The 18,568-nt window shown below is 35.3% G+C and overlaps 1 protein-coding gene across 15 annotated transcripts in view; it reads right to left on the reverse strand.

Annotated features, from left to right (window-relative positions):
- DCAF6 (DDB1 and CUL4 associated factor 6) overlaps positions 1-18,568 on the reverse strand; it is a 141,737-nt gene that overhangs the window by 73,987 nt on the left and 49,182 nt on the right. For all 15 annotated transcript variants that reach the window (XM_032291479.1, XM_032291472.1, XM_032291476.1 and 12 more), the window contains 3 exons: positions 14,182-14,295; positions 10,420-10,555; positions 8,369-8,583 (listed from right to left, as the gene is read on the reverse strand). In XM_032291479.1, the coding sequence (XP_032147370.1) occupies positions 8,369-8,583; positions 10,420-10,555; positions 14,182-14,292 (462 nt within the window). In that variant the 5' untranslated portion in view covers positions 14,293-14,295. The remainder of the gene's footprint in view (positions 1-8,368; positions 8,584-10,419; positions 10,556-14,181; positions 14,296-18,568) is intronic.

Below are 18,568 nucleotides of genomic sequence, written 5' to 3' on the forward strand. Positions count from 1 at the left end.
GCTACAATCCTTTCTCTTGCTATCACTTTACTCAAGCTTCTTGAGCAAATTCTATATGCAATCTACTACTCCTTCTTCAATCCACTGTAGTCCATCTTTCCACTGATTTCCCATCTTTCCACTAACTTCATTCCCACCAGTCACCAGTGAATGATTAATTACCAAGTTCACTGATCAATTATAAAAATGCTCAATAATATGATCAATAATAATTGCCAACTCAAATGGCATCTTTCAGAGCTTATCTGACATGTTTACGGTGCCTACCATTCTTGATCATTCCCTTTAATATTTACATTTTTAACTTTTTTTTTCCTCAGGCAGGGTCTCACTCTCTTGTCCAGGCTGGATTGCAGTGGTCCCATGCTAGTTCACTGTAACCTCGAACTCCAAAGCTAATATGATCTCTAGCATCAACTTCTTGAGTAGTTGGTCCATGTGCCACCAAAACCAGCTAAGCTTTTAATTTCTTTTTTTAGAGATGGAATCTAGCTATGTTGTTCAGGTTGGTCTTGAATTCGTGGTCTCAAGCAATCCTCCCACCTCGGCCTCCCAAAATGTTGGGATTACAGGCATGAGCCGCCACATCTAGTCTATTTTAAACATTTTTGTATTGAAATATAATTCACATAACATTATATTCAAAATTTTAAATTATATAATTCAGTAGTGTATATTTACAAAGTGGTACATCCATCATCATTATATAATCCCAGACTGTTTTCATCATCCCAGAAACAAACTGTAATCAGCCACTCCCCACTCATCTCTCTGCTCAGCTCTTGGCAACCACTAATCTACTTTCTGTCTCTGTGGATATGCCTGTTCTAAACATTTCATATAAATAACATCATATAATATATGGCCTTTTGTGTTTGGTTTCTTTCACTTAGCATTATGTTTTCAAGGTTTATTCATATTGTAGTAGGCATCAGTACTTCACTTTTTTATGACTGAATAATACCCCACTTTAGCAAGATACTCTATTCTGTTTATTCAACAACTGGTTGATGAATAAATTTATTCCACTTATTGGCTACTATGAATACTGCTGAATTAGGAACATGTTTCAATTCTCCTGAGTATACAGGAGAATTACCCAAGATAATTGAAACATAGTACCTCATTTTATTGTACTTTGCTTTATTGGATTCCACAGATTCTGTGGTTTTTTTACAAATTCAATGTTTGTGGCAACACTGCACTGAATAAGACTATTGGTGCTATTTTTCCAACAGCGTGTGCTCAATTTATGTCTGTGTCACATTTGGGTAATTCTTATATTTCAAACTTTTTCATTATTATTCTGCCTATTATGGTGATCTGTGATCAGAGATCTTTGATCTTACTATTTTAATTGCTTTGGGGAGCCACAAACCACATCCATATAAGACTCTGAACTTCACTGACAAATGTTATGTGTGTTATGATTGCTCCACTCACCAGCTGTTTCCCCATCTCTCTCCCTCTCCTTGAGCCTTCCAATTCCCTGAGATACAACAATATTGAAATTAGGCCAGTTAATAACACTACAATGGCCTCTAAGTGTTCAAGTGAAAGGAAGAGTAATATGCCTTTCACTTTAAATCAAAAGCTAGAAATGATTATGCTTAGTGAGGAAAGCATGTTGAAAGCCAAGACAGGCCAAAAGCTAGGCCTCTTGCACCAAACAGCAAAGTTGTAAATGCAAAGGAAATGTTCTGGAAGAAACTTTTAGAAAAGTGCTACTCCAGTGGACATATGAATGATAAGACAGTGAAAACCCAGAGCAAGGTCCTAACTCTCTTAAATGCTATGAAAACTGAGAGAGGTAAGGAAGCTACAGAATAAAAGTCTAAAACTAACAGTTGAAGGAAAGAAGCTGTCTCTCTAACATAAAAGTAAAAGGCAAACATCAAGTCCTGATGTGGAAGCTGCAGCAAGTTATCCAGAAGATATAGCTAAGATGATTGATCAAAGTGGCTACACTAAACAACAGATTTCCAATGCAGATAAAATCACCTTCTATTAGAAGCAGATGCCACTTAGGACTTTCCCAGCTAGAGAGAAGTCAATGCCTGGCTTCAAAGCTTCAAAGGACATGCTGGTTCTCTTGTTAGGGGCTTACATAGTGGTGACATTAAGTATAAGCTAATGCTCATTTACCATTCTGAAAATCCTAAGGCCCTTAAGAATTATGTTTAATTGACTCTGCTCTAAAAATGGAACAACAAAGCCTGGGTAACAGCTTATCTCTTTACAGTATGTTTTACTGACTATTTGAAGCCCACTATTGAGACCTACTGCTCAGAAAAAAAGATTCCTTTCAAAATATTGCTGGGCATTGACAATGCACTTGGTTATCCAAGGGCTCTGATGGAGATGTACAAGGAGATGAACGCCTTCATTGCATCCCATGGATCAAAAAGTAATTTCAACTTTTAGGTCTTATTTAAGAAATACATTTTGTAAGGCCATGGCTGCCACAGATACTGATTCCTCTCATGGATCTGTGAAAAGTCAATTGAATGGCCAGGCGCAATAGCTCACACCTGTAATCCCAGCACTTTGGGAAGCCGAGGCGGGTGGATCATGAAGTCAGGAGTTCAAGACAAGCCTGACCAACACGGAGAAACCCCATCTCTACTAAAAATACAAAATTAGTTGGGCGTGGTGGCGCATGCCTGTAATCCCAGCTACTCGAGAGGCTGGGGCAGGAGAATTGCTTGAACCCGGGAGGCGGAGGTTGTGGTGAGCTGACATCGTGCCATTGCACTCCAGCCTGGGCAACAAGAGCAAAACTCTGTCTCAAAATAAATAAATAAACAAATAAAAGTCAACTGAAAACCTAGAAAGGATTCATCATTATTGATGCCTCATTAAGAACATTTGTGATTCACAGGAGGTTAAAATAACAACATTAAAAGGAGTTTGGAAAAAGTTAATTCCAACCCTAATGGATGACTTTGAGGGTTAGAAGACTTCAGTAGAGAAAGTCACTGCAGATGAGGTGAAAACAACAAAAGAACTAGAATTGTAAGTAGGGACTGATGGTGTGACTAAACTGTTGCACTCTCATGATAAAACTTGAACAGATAAGGAGTTGCTCCTTATGGATGAGCAAAGAAAGTGGTTTCTTGAGGTGGAAACCGCTTTCTTTGCTCATCTATAGAAGTAACTCCTAGTGAAGATGCTGTGAACACTGTTGAAATGACAGCAAAGGATCTATTATAGAATACTACAGAAACTTAGTTGATAAAGCGGCAGCAGGGTTTGAGAGGATTGACTCCAATTTGGAAAGAAGTTCTATTGTGGGTAAGATGCTATCAAACAGTATTGCAAGCTACAAAGCCATCTTTTATGAAAGGAAGAGTCTATTGATGTAGCAAGTTTCACTGATATCTTATTTCAAGAAACTGTCACAGCCCCAACCTTCAGCAACCACCTCTCTGATCAGTCAGCAGTGCTCAATATCAAGGCAAGCCCCTCCACCAGCAAAAAGAATACAACTTACTGAGGCTCAGATGATAGTTAGAACTTTTTAGCAATGAAGTAATTTTAAATTAAGGTATATACATTGATTTTTAAGACATAATGCTATTGCATACTTAATAGACTATAGTACAGTATAAACATAACTTTTACATGCACTGGGAAACCAAATAATGTGTGTGACTTGCTTTACTGCAATATTCACTTTATTGCAGTGGTCTATAACCAAACTTGCTATATTTCCAAGATAAGCCTACATATCTAGGAGGGGAAGTATGGGTCATCTAATAACTCTAATTTTTGAGGGTTCCAATTTCTGCACATGCTAGTCAACACTTGTTATTGTCTTCTTTATTTTAGTCATCCTAGTGGGTATGAAGGGATAACTCACTGTGGTTGTGATTTACATTTCCCTGAGGGCTAATAATGTTGAGTATCTCCTTACATACTATTGCCATTTATATTATATGTCTTCTCTGGGGAAAAAAAAAGCACTGTATAGTCACACCCTTTACCTATTTTTAAATTTGGATATTTGTCTTTCTATTGTTGTTTGTAAGTGTTCCCCATATATTCTGCATACTAAACTCTAACCAGACACATGAACTGCAAACATTTTCTCCCACTCTGTAGGTCACTCTTTTTATTTTTATTTATTTTTTAAAAACAGCATTCATTGATTTTTTTTTCTGAAAATTATGCAGGTTTTGATAAAACTTGGTGATGCTCAACTGTGAATTTTTTTATGTATCCTGGAAACCATACCTCATAATAAGAATAGAAAAAAACTTTGCATCCTCAGCAAAGGAGACAGAAAAAAAAAATTCCCCACAAATTCCATATTATGTGTAAGTACAGCTAAAGGCAACTGAGAATAGTAAAATCTACACAGGAAGACATAAGTGTGTGACAGGGAATAACCAGAACAAAGAAAGCTTGGTGTGGCAGCTGTCCAAATTTTCAAACAACTAATCATCCCCAGAAGGAGAGGGCTTCACCCTTTATATGAACTATACTTAGAACAATACAATAGAATCCTGCTGCATGGTTTCAAGAGAAGGGAATTTTTATATTACATAGGTAAAGAACTGGTTTTATAACCTCAGCAATTATTTCTAGAATAAAATCTTCAAATTAAAAACAATCCCAAGTTTGACTTTCTGAGTACATGAAATAACCTAGTCAAAAATACTGAAAATGGCATAACATTCATTCACCCAATTTTTTTCTTTTTTTGAGCACTTTTTATACGTCAGTTATTATTACAGGTATTGGAAAAGAACAATGCACAAAACACACACACAAAAAAATCCCAATGTCACAGAATTTATAGCCCAATGGAGCAAACAATACATGAAATAAAAAAGCAAAATATACAAAGGAAGTTACTGTTATGTAGAGAAATAAAGCAGAAAAGGAGATAAGTAGTATCAGTTAAAGGCTGTGATTTTAAATAGGATGGTGAAGTGGGGTTTCACCAAGAAGGTTACATAATCAAAGACCTGAAATACACAGGGAAGAAAAAATCCAGGTATCCAGGGAAGAGCATTTCAGGCACAGTAAATGCAAAAATCCTGAAACAGAGTACGTAATGCTTGGCCTGTCTGAGTTACTAAGTAAGCAGATATGGTTAAAGAAGAATAAAGAAGAGAAGAGTAGAAGTGATAATTAGGACCAGATAATATAAGATCTTGAAGCCACCATAAGGACTTCGGTTTTGCTTTAAATGAGATAGGGAGCCACTTGGAATCTTAATGAGAAGAGTGGCATGATTTGATTTACGTTTCTAAGGATGACTTTGAATGCTATGTAGCTACAGGGCTGTAGAAGTGAAAGCAGGAAGACTGGTTAGAAAACCACCCAAATAAAGTATAAAGAGGGACAGGTCATGCCAGAGGTGCTGATAGCTTGGATGTGGGTGGTAATGTAGCTAGGGTGATAAGCAGTAGTCAGACCTGGAATATATTTTTAGGTACAAGCTATGGGGACCAGAAGAAAATGAGAGAATGAATTTAACAAAGAAGCCCAATAATGGAGTGGGGCAGGTGATAAACTGTCAAAAATAAGAAAAGATGATAGAAAAAAAGAAGGATATAAAAATAAGGGAAAACAGGAAGTATAAAAATATTGAGTAAGACAAAAGAATGAACTAAAGAAAGAAGGGGAAAAAATAAAAGAGAAATTATTAGAGGTGGTAAGGAAATAGAAAGGTCTCAACAAATAGAGAAAATACAAAAATATTATGGAAATGTTGATTTAATTGTATGATTTAAGACAAAAATCATACAATAAACTTTTATTCATGCTTTAAAACCTTCTCAGGCTTTCTAAATATTCCAAATCAATTATTCCCTACTTTGTTCTACTTACACAGAACATAATCCTTATATACACAATTCTATATTAAGTTTTACACATTTATTTACTTGTATCTCTACTTCCTCTAAGCTGTGATTTCCTTGGGCAAGAGGTCATGTCTTTGTCTGGTCATCCTTGATTTTCCAAAGTTTAGTAGAGGACTTGGTGTATAGTAGGTACCCAATAAATATTTGGTGAGTTGAGTTGTCTGAATACTATCATCAACATTTTTGGTATAAAACATCAAAAGAAAATGTGTTAGAATTACAAATGAGACAGACTATTAATTTCCTCTATGTATACCTCTGAATTGCTTGGTTTGTTATAATAAGCATTTTTTAAATTTTTGGGCAATAAAGCAACACCCCTGTTCTCTCTCTCTTCCTGTTCCTCTTTCTTCCTTTCCTTCATTCTTTTTTTTTTTTTTATTTTTTTTTTTTTTTATTTATTCCTTTTTTTTTTTCTTTATTTAAAAAAAAAAAAAAAAATTTTTTTTTTGAAACGGAGTTTTGCTTTTGTCACCCAGGCTGGAGTACAATGGCGGGATCTCAGCTCACTGCAACCTCCTTCTCCTGGGTTCAAGCAATTCTACTGCCTCAACCTCCCAAGTAGCTGGGATTACAGGCGCCCGCCACCATGCCCGGCTAATTTTTGTATTTTTAGTAGAGATGGGGTTTCACCATGTTGGCCAGGCTCGTCTCAAATTCCTGACCTCAAGTGATCCACCCACCTTGGCCTCCCAAACTGCCGGGGTTACAGGCATGAGCCACTGTGTCCGGCCAACAAGTGTAATTTAAATCCACTTTCAGCATTATTTTTCTTAATTTAATTAATGCAACAAATAAGACCAAGGAAAAGGCTCCCGGAATAAAAATAAAGAAAGAAAGAAAAGAAAAAAACAAATGTTCATGACTCAGCCTCATTAACTCTGATTCTATAAATATCTTTTGGCTAAGTATTCAATGGTATCAAAACTAGCTGGCCCACTTAAAATGTCTATGGGCTTCCAACTTTTTCATTATGTAACAATCACAGTTTGACTGTAACTTTATTTACCCATATATCTTAAGGGGAAATTTACATGGCAGTAACAAAATGACAGAGCAGATTTCATGTTTTCAACCAGAGCAATAAACTCAAAAATCATATTATTAGCCAACATATCCTTCTTCATCAATTTCCTAATTCAAATAAACACACTGCTATGATAAAATCTCAAAGTATATTTATAAAGTAATCCTGATTTTTTTCTAATTTTGTAGCCTTCTACACCTGAAATTATGAGGAATGAATTGAGTTTAGTATCTCATAGGAATTCCAAAATCACTGTTATTCATTAGTAACCTTTAAAATGTATTCATTGATAGGCATTGAGCCAATACAAAAAAGTCACTGAAAATAAAAATCAACGGTTAATTTAAGAAGACATTTACAAGCCAAGGTGCAGAGTGAATAAACATAGGACCTTATAATATAAAAAAGTCAAAGTGAAAAACATATTAAGGAAGGAAGCTTAACAGGTTAAACATTTTCCTACAGCAGTGTACTGTCAAGGATACATTATTTCTACTTTTCCCCTTTTACAGATAATAAATTCATTATTTTATAGTCATTTTGTGAAAGTAATTCAATTCATTCACCTACTTTTCAATATATACAACTACTTTAACTTACCTTTTTCCCACAAATTTATTTTGTAAAATATACCTGGGGATAATGTTATATATCACTAGCACATAACTGTGAAAGAGGCACAACTGGGAGAAAAGGGGATTGCTGTCTCTATACAAAGAGTAAATGGTAATAGGTAAAAATTCTGTTGATCCATGGACATAAACATTTAGTCTCTTGGAAGTTTATCATCATATTTTCTATTATTTTAATTGCCTTTCTGCAAGTGTTAGAACTGTTGATCTTTCTTCCCGCTGCTGTGCATCTATAAAATTAAGATAAACATTTTGCTATCAAGTATATTCTCTTTAAAAATAATTCACAATGCTTTTTTCTAAAGCCTTATCCCTAAGAATTCACTATTAGGGATAAGAAAAGTTGTATTAAAAGGAGAGTACTTTCACTTCTTGTCAGACTGTTTTCTTAGTTTCATGGGGTTTTTTTTTAGAAAAGCATAACTAAATCTTATTATCTAATAATTCACTACTAGGGATAATGCTTTAGAAACAGTATTTAGAATACCAATAATAAATTAGTAAATTATTACTAATATTAAGGATAGAGGCTATTAATTAGTTATTACTAATTATAATACAAATTACAAAAAATATTTTTGTAATTAGTAATTATTAGTAGTAACTAATTACTAACTAGAATTAGTAATTATTAGTAACTACTAATTATAATTAGTAATAACTGATAATTTACTAGCTTCTGTTCTTTCAAGTATGTCTCATGTTTTTTGTTTTCTAAATTGTAAGTGCCTTGAAAATTAATGCTATTTTTTTTTTTTTTTGGTCTTTAGGCCCCAGGAGTCACTGAATTATTTTCTGAATTGAATAAAGGACATGGTTTTGAATAAACCTACCTCTTCTCTTCTCTCTTCTGCAGAAGGAGTTTTAAGTTCTCGTGCTGTATCATCTTTCGGGTCAAAAAGATATATGTAATCTGAAGAGTAACTAACGAGAATCTCTTGACCATCTTCACTATAACACAGAGATGTCACCCTGCAGGACTTATTATTAAGATGGGAAGGAATAAAACGGGCAACCATTCCAGTAGTCCCTCGACCTGCATAATTCCCTAAATAAGAAACAAGAAGTTATTTAAAATTAATAATGTTTTAAGGAAAAACATTTTTTAAAACTCTTAATCTGAATTATTACATATGTGGCTTAATGTAACAACATAAATAAAAGCCATCATGTTCTTTCTCTATAGTAAGATTTTGTAACAAAACAAAAAATACGGTATAAAGATAACATCTCTACAAAAAAAAATTCATGATTGTCTAGAATTCCAGATTACATATGCTTTGTTCAAATGAGTTAATCAAGTAAACTATGATTTATAAATATAGTCAAACGAAGTCATCTTCCAAAAGTCATCTCCCGTAAATTAAGATAATAAATTTTTACAAAAAGCTGATACTCATAAGCATACTACAGAAACTAGTATTATAATATCCTTAAGATGATACAATTTCTACTCTTATAAAAAATTTCTGATTGCCATGAAATTTCTCTCTTACATAGGACAGAGTAAAAACACTACTCCAATTTTAACTAACTCTGGTAGTCTTCAATGCAATATGACACGGAGGAGTACATCTGGCACTTTGTGCCCTGGGGGCCCAGAAATGCTAAATTCTAAGAATCCCACAAAGCTATATAACCTTGCACAATATTGTGCTCAAAATGTCAACTGTGTCCATCTGTTGAGAAATAATAATTAAGCCTATGATTTGATATTATATTACTACTGTTTCCCCTAAATGTACATATCCAAAGAGACTGGACTCCTCAGTTATTACTAGATATGTGACTTAATGTAGCAATACAAATAAAAGCTATCACAGTTCAAAAAAGAAAGATCTCATCTGGTATTCCCATCTCAATAATCTATGTCCATCTTCACTGACATTGTTGGTTTCTGCCCAAGTCCACCTTTATTTTTAACAATATGAAACACATGAATATATGAATGTGCATTTGATGTGTGTGTGTGTAATCTTGGCCTTCCTTTACTGAGAAAATGTGAATGGAAGTTGACTTCCAATTGGTTATTCTGGAAGTACTTTGATCCTACATTGAGTAAAGGGAAAGAGCACTGGTTTATATTAGATTCAAATTCAGTACTGAAGCATTATTAACAGCATTTTCAGGTAAGCAGGAATCATATATGTTACACATAATACATACCCAAGTCACCATTCTAAATTTTCTCTTTACCATATTTACCATTATTCTCTTGATTGAAAAACAGCAAAGTCCTCCCAAAATTCATGTCCCCTCAAAATTCATGTCTACACAGAACCTCAGAATGTGACCGTTACAGATGTAATTAGTTACAATGAGGTCATACTGGATTAGGGCCCACCTCACCCTAACTAGATTAGGGGTGGGTCCAAATTCAATATGACTAGTGCCCTAAGAGGAAAATATGAATGCAGACACACATGGGGAGAATGCCATGTAAAGACGGGCAGAGATTAGAGTGATTCATCTATACCAAGGAGATGCCAAGGATTGGCAGCAACCACAAGCTAGGAGACAGGCATGGAACAGAGCTTCCAGTAGAAACCAATCATAAGACATCCTGATGTCAGACATTAAGCCTCGAAAAATGTAAGAAAATAAATTTCTGTTGCTTTAAGATACCCAGTTTGTGGTCATTTGTTATGGCAGTCCTGCCAAACTAATAACATCAAATGTTACAACTTTTTAAAGTTAAAGTGCAAAAGTATCATCCCAAAGAGCTTCACCTAAACATGGTGAAATGTTTTTTATAATAATTCATATTAAACAAATACTATTCTCTGCAATTTTATAACAAACTAAAATTTTAAAATTGAAAATGTCATAAACATTTACTCTTTGTACCGACAGTCCTATATTTTCTCTAATATCATCTTCTTACCTGTAGCTCTTGTGCCCAGCATTCGCCGATCATATATTCGTACTGAGCTATCAGAACAACCAACAGCAAGGTAATAAGGTATTGGTGGGCAAATAGCTACAGATGTGGCAGCACGTCGACAGTTAATTAAAATATCCTACAAAAGATAACATAATACCAATTACACAGTTATACAGCAAAGATGAAATTATATTTAAAACATTTTCTCATTTGTAATTAGAAGAAAATTACCATTCTCAGAACTCCTAATTCAGTCAAGAATGACAATGACCAGAAAAACAATATGGCTTTAACTTTTTTTCAGATTTCTACAAGAAATTATTTCTATTGTATTCAGCCTATGTTGAAATCAAAATAAATATACTCAATCAATATTTCTACGGAAGATACTCTTTTTCTTTATAGTCTGCCACACAAACCCAAAATTGATTATTTCTACTACAATACTACATACTTTCCTTATAAACTAATCAAAATAAGAAAAAATATATGGAAACAGTAAACTTGATCAAAATACAAATTTTAAAATGATCAGTATTCAAAAAATACATTCTAAAAAGGAAAAAAAATTACTTTCAAATATAAGACTGAAAACACTGAGTAATTATGCTAGATCAGCACCAGCTACAAAAAGCTGGTAATAATTCAAGAAACTCATATTTATGTAACCACAATTAACTCTTTTTCAAAACTAGCTACATTCCATAGAATGTTATAATACAATTTGAATTATTTCTCAGAAATGCCTGTTAAATATTCTCATACTCATAAAAAACATCTTTAGAAATGTAAAAAATTCATAATTACCTATATATCACTAAGTCATTAGTACCATTAGAAATGCCTGCTATTATTGGTACACTTGACAGTAAAGATGGGGTTATAATCTACCTATGACAAATCATAATACTATGATCTAACTATTGATTATTTATATAGTATTCTTTTTTTATTCTTTTTGAGACATGTCTTGTCTGCTGCCCAGGCTTACAGTAGTGTGATCACAGCTCACTGTAACCTCAAACTCTTGAGGTCAAGTGATCCTCCTGTTTCAGCCTCCCAAGTGGCTGGACTACAGGTACACACCACCACACCAGGCTAATTTTTAAAAAAAGTTTTGTACAAATAAGATCTCACTATGTTGCTCAGGCTTATTCATAATAGTTTAATTGTAATCACTGCTATTAAATTTTAACAAAAAATTAACTAATGTTTATATTTTACACTTTACTTAAAAAACCTTTCTCCTTAACCAGCTCAAAAATAAAGTACACACATAAATACAAACCCTGCAAAAAACAGGTCTTACTATAATGTCATTACTTAGCTCTATAGAAGAATTAGAAAATGTAAGAGCTAGTACCCCAAATATATATCCTTAAGGCACTCCGTTGATTCCATGCTGTTTTCTCTTATGACTCTCACTCTTCATTCTTCCCGGTAATGTTTTTAAGTCAATTCAATGTTAAACTTTATTTAATTACTAATCTTAGAACATTACTCTCATTACATAAAATTTATTAACCAAATGCCTTTCATAATTCTAAGTTTTTAGTAATTAAGAATTATTCTAGTTACCAGTTTTTCTTTATGCCTCTATCCACTTTTATATAAACATAAAGGAAAAGTTGTATTAAGGAAAGAGTACTTTCACTTCTTATTAGACTTGTTTTCTTATTTTCATCCGGTTTTTGTATAGAAAAGCACAACCAAATCTTACTACACTGAATACTAAAATAGTTCAACAGAGTTTGCAATAACACTTTATAATACCCACCACTTACTCTAAGGAACGGGTATATCAAATACGCCTAATAACCTGATATTTAAATTTACTTCTGAGTTTAGTTCAATGCTTCCCTATTTGCATACACACACACACACACACACACACACACACACACACACACAAATATTTACCAAAAAAAAAAAAAACCTAATTAAAGTGTATGTTTAAAAGTTTTGTTTTGTCTGAGACGGAGTCTTGCACTGTCGCCCAGGCTGGAATGCAGTGGTGTGATCTCAGCTCACTGCAACCTCCGCCTCTCAGAATCAAGCAATTATCCTGCCTCAGCCCCTCCCAAGTAGCCGGGATTATAGACGCCTGCCCCCACGCCTGGCTAACTTTTTGTATTTTTAGTAGAGATGGGGTTTCACTATGTTGACCAGGCTAGTCTCAAACTCCTGACCTTGTGATCCGCCCAGCTTGGCCTCTCAAAGTGCTGGGATTACAGGTGTGAGCCACTGCACTTGGCCTAAAAGTTTTTAAATTTCTACTTTTTGTTTTCTTTTACTTCTCTGTTTCAAATTTATAAAATAATCTTTTTACCATAGAGCATGTTAACCATGGGAACTGGTTTAGTTAGCAAGCACTTAACCTGATTACCAGTAATTCCGGTTTTGTGTGTGTTTTTTTTTTGGTAACTTTCAGTAAAAATATATTTTAAATAGTACTTTCTTATTCTATTTACTATTTCAAAATGATCCAGGGAAAAGCTACTGTACTCTAATTAATGTATGCCAGGAAAAAACACTTGGAATTACTTGTCTGGGGTCAAAAGACTGAATGATTTCTTAGGGCTTTTATCAGTTTAAAATAGTATTAAAGGCCAAGCATGGTGGCTCACGCCTGTAATCCCAGCACTTTGGGAGGCCGAGTCAGGAGGATCACTTGAGCCCAGGAGTTTGAGACCACCACTCTGGGCAACATGGCAAGACCTCATCTCTACTACAAATTAAAAAAAAAAAAAAATTAGCTGGGCATAGTGGCACACACCCACAGTCCCAGCTACTTGGGAGGCTAAAGCCAGGAAGATTACTTGAGCCCAGAAGGTTGAGGCTGCAGTGAGCTAGGACTGCACCACTGCACTCCAGCCTGAGATGACAGAGTGAGACCTTGTCTCAAAAAACTTAATTAATTTAATTTATATACCATTAAAGCATAAAAAGCTGATATCAGAGATATTATCTTTAGAGTAGTGAGCTAAATTTGAACAAACATGTTGATAGCATGGTATTTTATTATTATTATTATTGAGACAGAGTCTTGCTCTGTTGCCAGGCTGGAGTGCAGTGGCACTATCTTAGCTCACTGCAACTTCCACCTCCCAGGTTCAAGCAATTCTTCAGCCTCAGATTCTACAGCCTCAGCCTCCCAAGTAGCTGGGACTACAGGCACATGCCACCATGGCCAGCTAATTTTATTCTTTTTTGTTGAGACGGGGTTTCACCGTGTTGGCCAGAATGGTCTCAATCTCTTGACCTCGTGATCCACCCACCTCGACATCCCAAAGTGCTGGGATTAGAGGTGCGAGCCACCGCGGCTGGCTGGTATCTTATTATTTCTTTTAAAAAAAGGTAACATATAATTACTGGTTTAAAAGACAGAATAAAAAAGACAATAAACTACCACAGGCCTTTATAACTGCTTTTTGGTGAGTCAAAGTTGTTTCCATGAGTAAATGAGATATACTGATATAAATTCTTCAGGTTTTTATAATATCAGAATGTATATACCGAACAATTATGCACATTTTCATAAATATATTTTAAACGTACAGTTAAAATATAAGTTCCCCAACTTCAATATTAACATTTTATATTTTTCAACTTGTGATTATAAAATATACACCTATTGAATATTTTAGCAAAATAAAAATTTAAAAATTCACCCATAATCTTACCATCCACATAACTCACTGTCCAATTTTAATTATAACCTTAACTTTTTCTGCATCATTTGTATAAAAATTTAATTCTTACATCTTTACAATCTTCTTTTGTGCAGCTAGTTTTGATGCGCGTATCAAACCACCTAACAGTTCCATCTTCACCACAAGAGAGAAAAGTGTAAGGGTCATTGGGTACAGTCATAATCTGAAGATGAAAAGAAAAGTGCAGACAATCATGCTGAATATTTAAACAGGTGGCTCTGAAAAACCGTCCTACTATTTCAGAAAATGATTAAGATTACAAAAACCATGCATTTTAGTTATTCATGACTTACCCACACTATGATTCAGAATGGTACAATACAGACAGAAATACATAAGAAGTAACTGTTGAATTAATATGATTAATTACGTTGAAGATTAGCATTAAGTTAACTTCAGATAAAAAGCTATTTAAAATTAGAAACTTCTAACAGCTAGGGAAGAATGATTCTCCCCTAGGTAGCTTGTTTAAACTATTCAAAGCTTAGTTTTTATGTTTTCTCCATGTGAATTTATAATTCTACTATAAATATGTAAGCAAATTTTCTTCTCTGGTTATGTTTAAGAAAACTGTAGGTTGCTGAAATGATTTAAGTGGATAACTCACCTCTCAAAAAAATTTTAATTGTGATAATGGTTACATAATATGAATATACTTAATGTCAACGAAAAGTACTCTCAAAATAATAGTTTAAATGTCAAACTTTATATGTATTTTACTACAATAAAAACCTTTTTTAAAGAAGTACAATATTTTAGATATGCCTTTAACTGCTTCTAATTTGGCAATGACAATATTGTAGCCTGAGGGTCTCTATAAATCCCACCTCAATAAGTTCCTCTCTCCTATGTCCCAAGGACCAGTATTAGACCATGGCCTGTTAGGAACTGGGCAGCAAAGCAGGTAGCGACCAGCGGGTGAGCGAGCATTTCCACACAAGCTCCACCTCCTGTAGGATCAGCGATGGCATTAGATTCTCATAGGAGCATGGACCCTATTGTGAACTATTTCTGTAAGGGATCTAGGTTGTACACTCCTTATGAGAAGGTAACGCCTAGTAATCTGAGGTAGAACAGTTTCAAACCCAAAACCATTCCCGCTCCAGGTCCATGGAAAAACTGTCTTCTGTGAAACCAGTACCTGGTGCCTCTGCCATACATGGTTTTCTGTACCCAGTGTTCCTATGTTTGAAACACTGTATATATGAAAGGTATTCCAACTCAGTCATCAAGGAAATATAAATTACCACCACAAAGATAAACAGGTATACCAACCAGAATGACCAAAATGAAAGAGACTGATAATATCAAGTGTTGATGAGGATGTGGAGTAGTAGAACAATCACACATTGCTGATGGGAGTATAAAATGGTACAATCACAATAGAAAACTATGTATCAGTATCTACTAAAGCTGATCATAATACCTCTCCTGTAACCCAGCAATTCTACTAAAAATAAATGCCTTCATGGGGCACGTAAAAACATGCACTAGAATGTTCACGGCAGCACTATTTATATTAGCCAAATTCTTGAAACAACGCAAATATCCAACAATAAACTGGGATTAAATTGTTATCTATTCCTAAAGTACTAAATCATCACTAATAATGAACAAATCATTACTATTCCCAGAAACATAAATGAATCTCACAAACTTTCTGTGTGAAAAAAAGTCAGACACAAAATAGAACACATAATATGATTTTTATTTTCAAAAAATCTTTAAAAAGCCCAAACTAACCTGTGCTCTTAAGAGACTAGAAAGCAGTAAACCCTTTTGACGGGGAAGAAAAGGACCTATTGGGGGCTGTTTCTTGTTCTAGATGCTGAGTGCATGTATATTTTATTTTGTGAAAATTAACCAAGTTGCACATATATACGATGCCAGCACTTTTCGGTAGGTGTTTTATACTTTTAAAAAATTTACTTGGAAAACCTTTGTCTTAAAAGGTTTACTGTTATCATCGTAACCAGAATAATGGTAGCCCAAAGACATCCACATCCTACTTGTTAGAACCTACCAATACTTTACCTTAGATTGCAAAAGGGATTTTGTAGATGTGATGAATTAAGGATTGTGACATAAGGAGATTATCCTAAATTATCCACACAGGTCCAATACAATTACAAGGGTCTTACTGAGCAAAACAAGGTAGGACAGTGAGAGTCTGAGAAAGAGACAAGATGATGAAAGAAGTCAAAGAGTAAAAGAAAGAGATCTGAAGATGCTATGTTGCTGTGTTTGAAGATGAAGGAAGGGGACTTGCTCCAAGGAGTGCAAGTAGCCTCTTGAAGTTGGAAATGGCAAGACCAGAAGGAATACAGACCTGCCAACACTTTGATTCTAGCCCAGTACACCTTATTTCAGACTTCTAACTTCCAGAACAGTCAGATAATAAATGTGTTGCTTTAAACCACACACAAACACACACAATATTATATATACATATATATAATATATATATGACATGGTTTGGCTGTGTCCCCACCCAAATCTTATCTTGAATTGCCACGTGTTTTGGGAGGGACCCGGTGGGTGGTAACTGAATCACAGGGGCAGGTCTTTTCCATGCTGTTCTCGTGTAAGTGAATACGTCTCACAAGATTTGATTTTTTTTGTTGTTTTTTTGAGACAGAGTCTTGCTCTGCCGCCAGGCTGGAGTGCAGTGGTGCAATCTCGGCTCACAACCTCCGCCTTGCAGGTTCAAGCGATTCTCCTGTCTCAGCCACTTGAGTAGGTGGGTTTACAGGCACAAGCCACAATACCCGGCTAATTTTTTTGTATTTTTAGTAGAGACAGGGTTTCACCATGTTGCTCAGACTAGTCTCGAACTCCTGACTTCGTGATCCACCCTCCTTGGCCTCCCAAAGGGTTGAAATTACAGGCGTGAGCCACCACACCCAGACAATCTGATGGTTTTTAAAATGGGAGTTTTCCCCTGCACAAGCTCTCTTCTCTTGTCTGCTGTCATGTGAGACACACCTTTCACCTTTTGCCATGATTGTGAGGTCTTCCAGGCATAGAACTCTTAAGTCCAATAAGCCTCTTTCTTTTTTTTTTTTTTTTTTTTTAGATCTTGTCTCTCTCTGTCTCCCAGGCTGGAGTACAGGGGTGCACAATCTCGGCTCACTGCAATCTCTGCCTCCTGGGTTCAAGAGATTTTCCTTCCTCAGCCTCCAGAATAGCTGGAACTACAGGCGTGTGCCACCATGCTCGGCTAATTTTTTGTATTTTTAGTAGAGACGGAGTTTCACTGTGTCAGCCAGGATGGTCTGTATCTCCTGACCTCGTGATTCAAAACAAGTATGGAACTCCCCCAAATGCCCTATCCTCAAAAAAAACTATCACAATTTAATCTTTCCTTAAGTTCTCTGGAAAAGCTGCCTTTTAAGGACTTACATGAATTTCACCATATTCAACCCAAAATCATGATCAAATAATTTTGATAATTATTTTATTATCAGCAGCAATGATTTAACATCACAATTGCTTGAGGCAGTAATACAAGGTGAGGCAAACAAGAAGCCAACCAGAAAAAATTAAAAGTAAAAATGACAATTAGACATTAATAGCAGAAGCACAATTTGAAAAGCAAGAAGTTTTGGGAATCTAGAAATTATGCACATGTATAAGGCTATGCATATGCCCAAGAAGGATCCAAGGAGGCCCTACTCTACCATCTCAGGCTGACCTTGAGGCTCTGAACAAGCTCTGAACAAGCAAGAAGTGAAAGCGAAAGCAGAGTTGTAAATTTCAAGGGTACTTGAAGGCAACTCAAATACACAGAGCCCTTTAACAAAACTGGCGGACTTACTGGTTCAAGGCGTTTAAAGAAATCTCTGATGGCTGGGTGCAGTGGCTTACCACCTGTAATCTCAGCACTTTGAGAGGCAGAGGCAGGCAGATCACAAGGTCAGGAGTTCAAGACCAGCCTGACCAACATGGTGAAATCCGTCTCTACTAAAAATACAAAAATTAGCCGGGTGTAGTGGTGTGCACCTGTAATCCCAGCTACGCAGAAGGCGGAGGCAGGGGAATCACTTGAACCCCGGGAGGCATAAGTTGCAGTGAGCTGAGATCATGCCACTGTACTCCATCCTAGGCAACAGAGCGAAACTCCATCTCAAAAATAATAATAATAACAAAAAGAAATCTGTCTAATCCTTAGCTGATGACTAAGCTAACCACAGACTTCAGGGCCTACATTTGAAAAAGAATACAGATTTAACAGAGTTAGCCTAGTCATTAAAATCACTAAACAAACAGCAATGAAAACAACAAACAGCAACAATGTTTTTCCATTTATTCCATGCTCATGGATTGGAAGAATCAATATCATTAAAATGACTGTTCAGCCCAACACAACCTACAGATTCAATGCTATTCCTAACAAACTACCAACATCATTTTTTTTTTTTTTTTTTTTTTTTTTT

The sequence above is a fragment of the Sapajus apella genome, unplaced genomic scaffold (assembly GCF_009761245.1).
Source record: "Sapajus apella isolate SASKATOON/1434 unplaced genomic scaffold, GSC_monkey_1.0 scaffold25, whole genome shotgun sequence".
Lineage (NCBI taxonomy): Eukaryota > Metazoa > Chordata > Mammalia > Primates > Cebidae > Sapajus > Sapajus apella.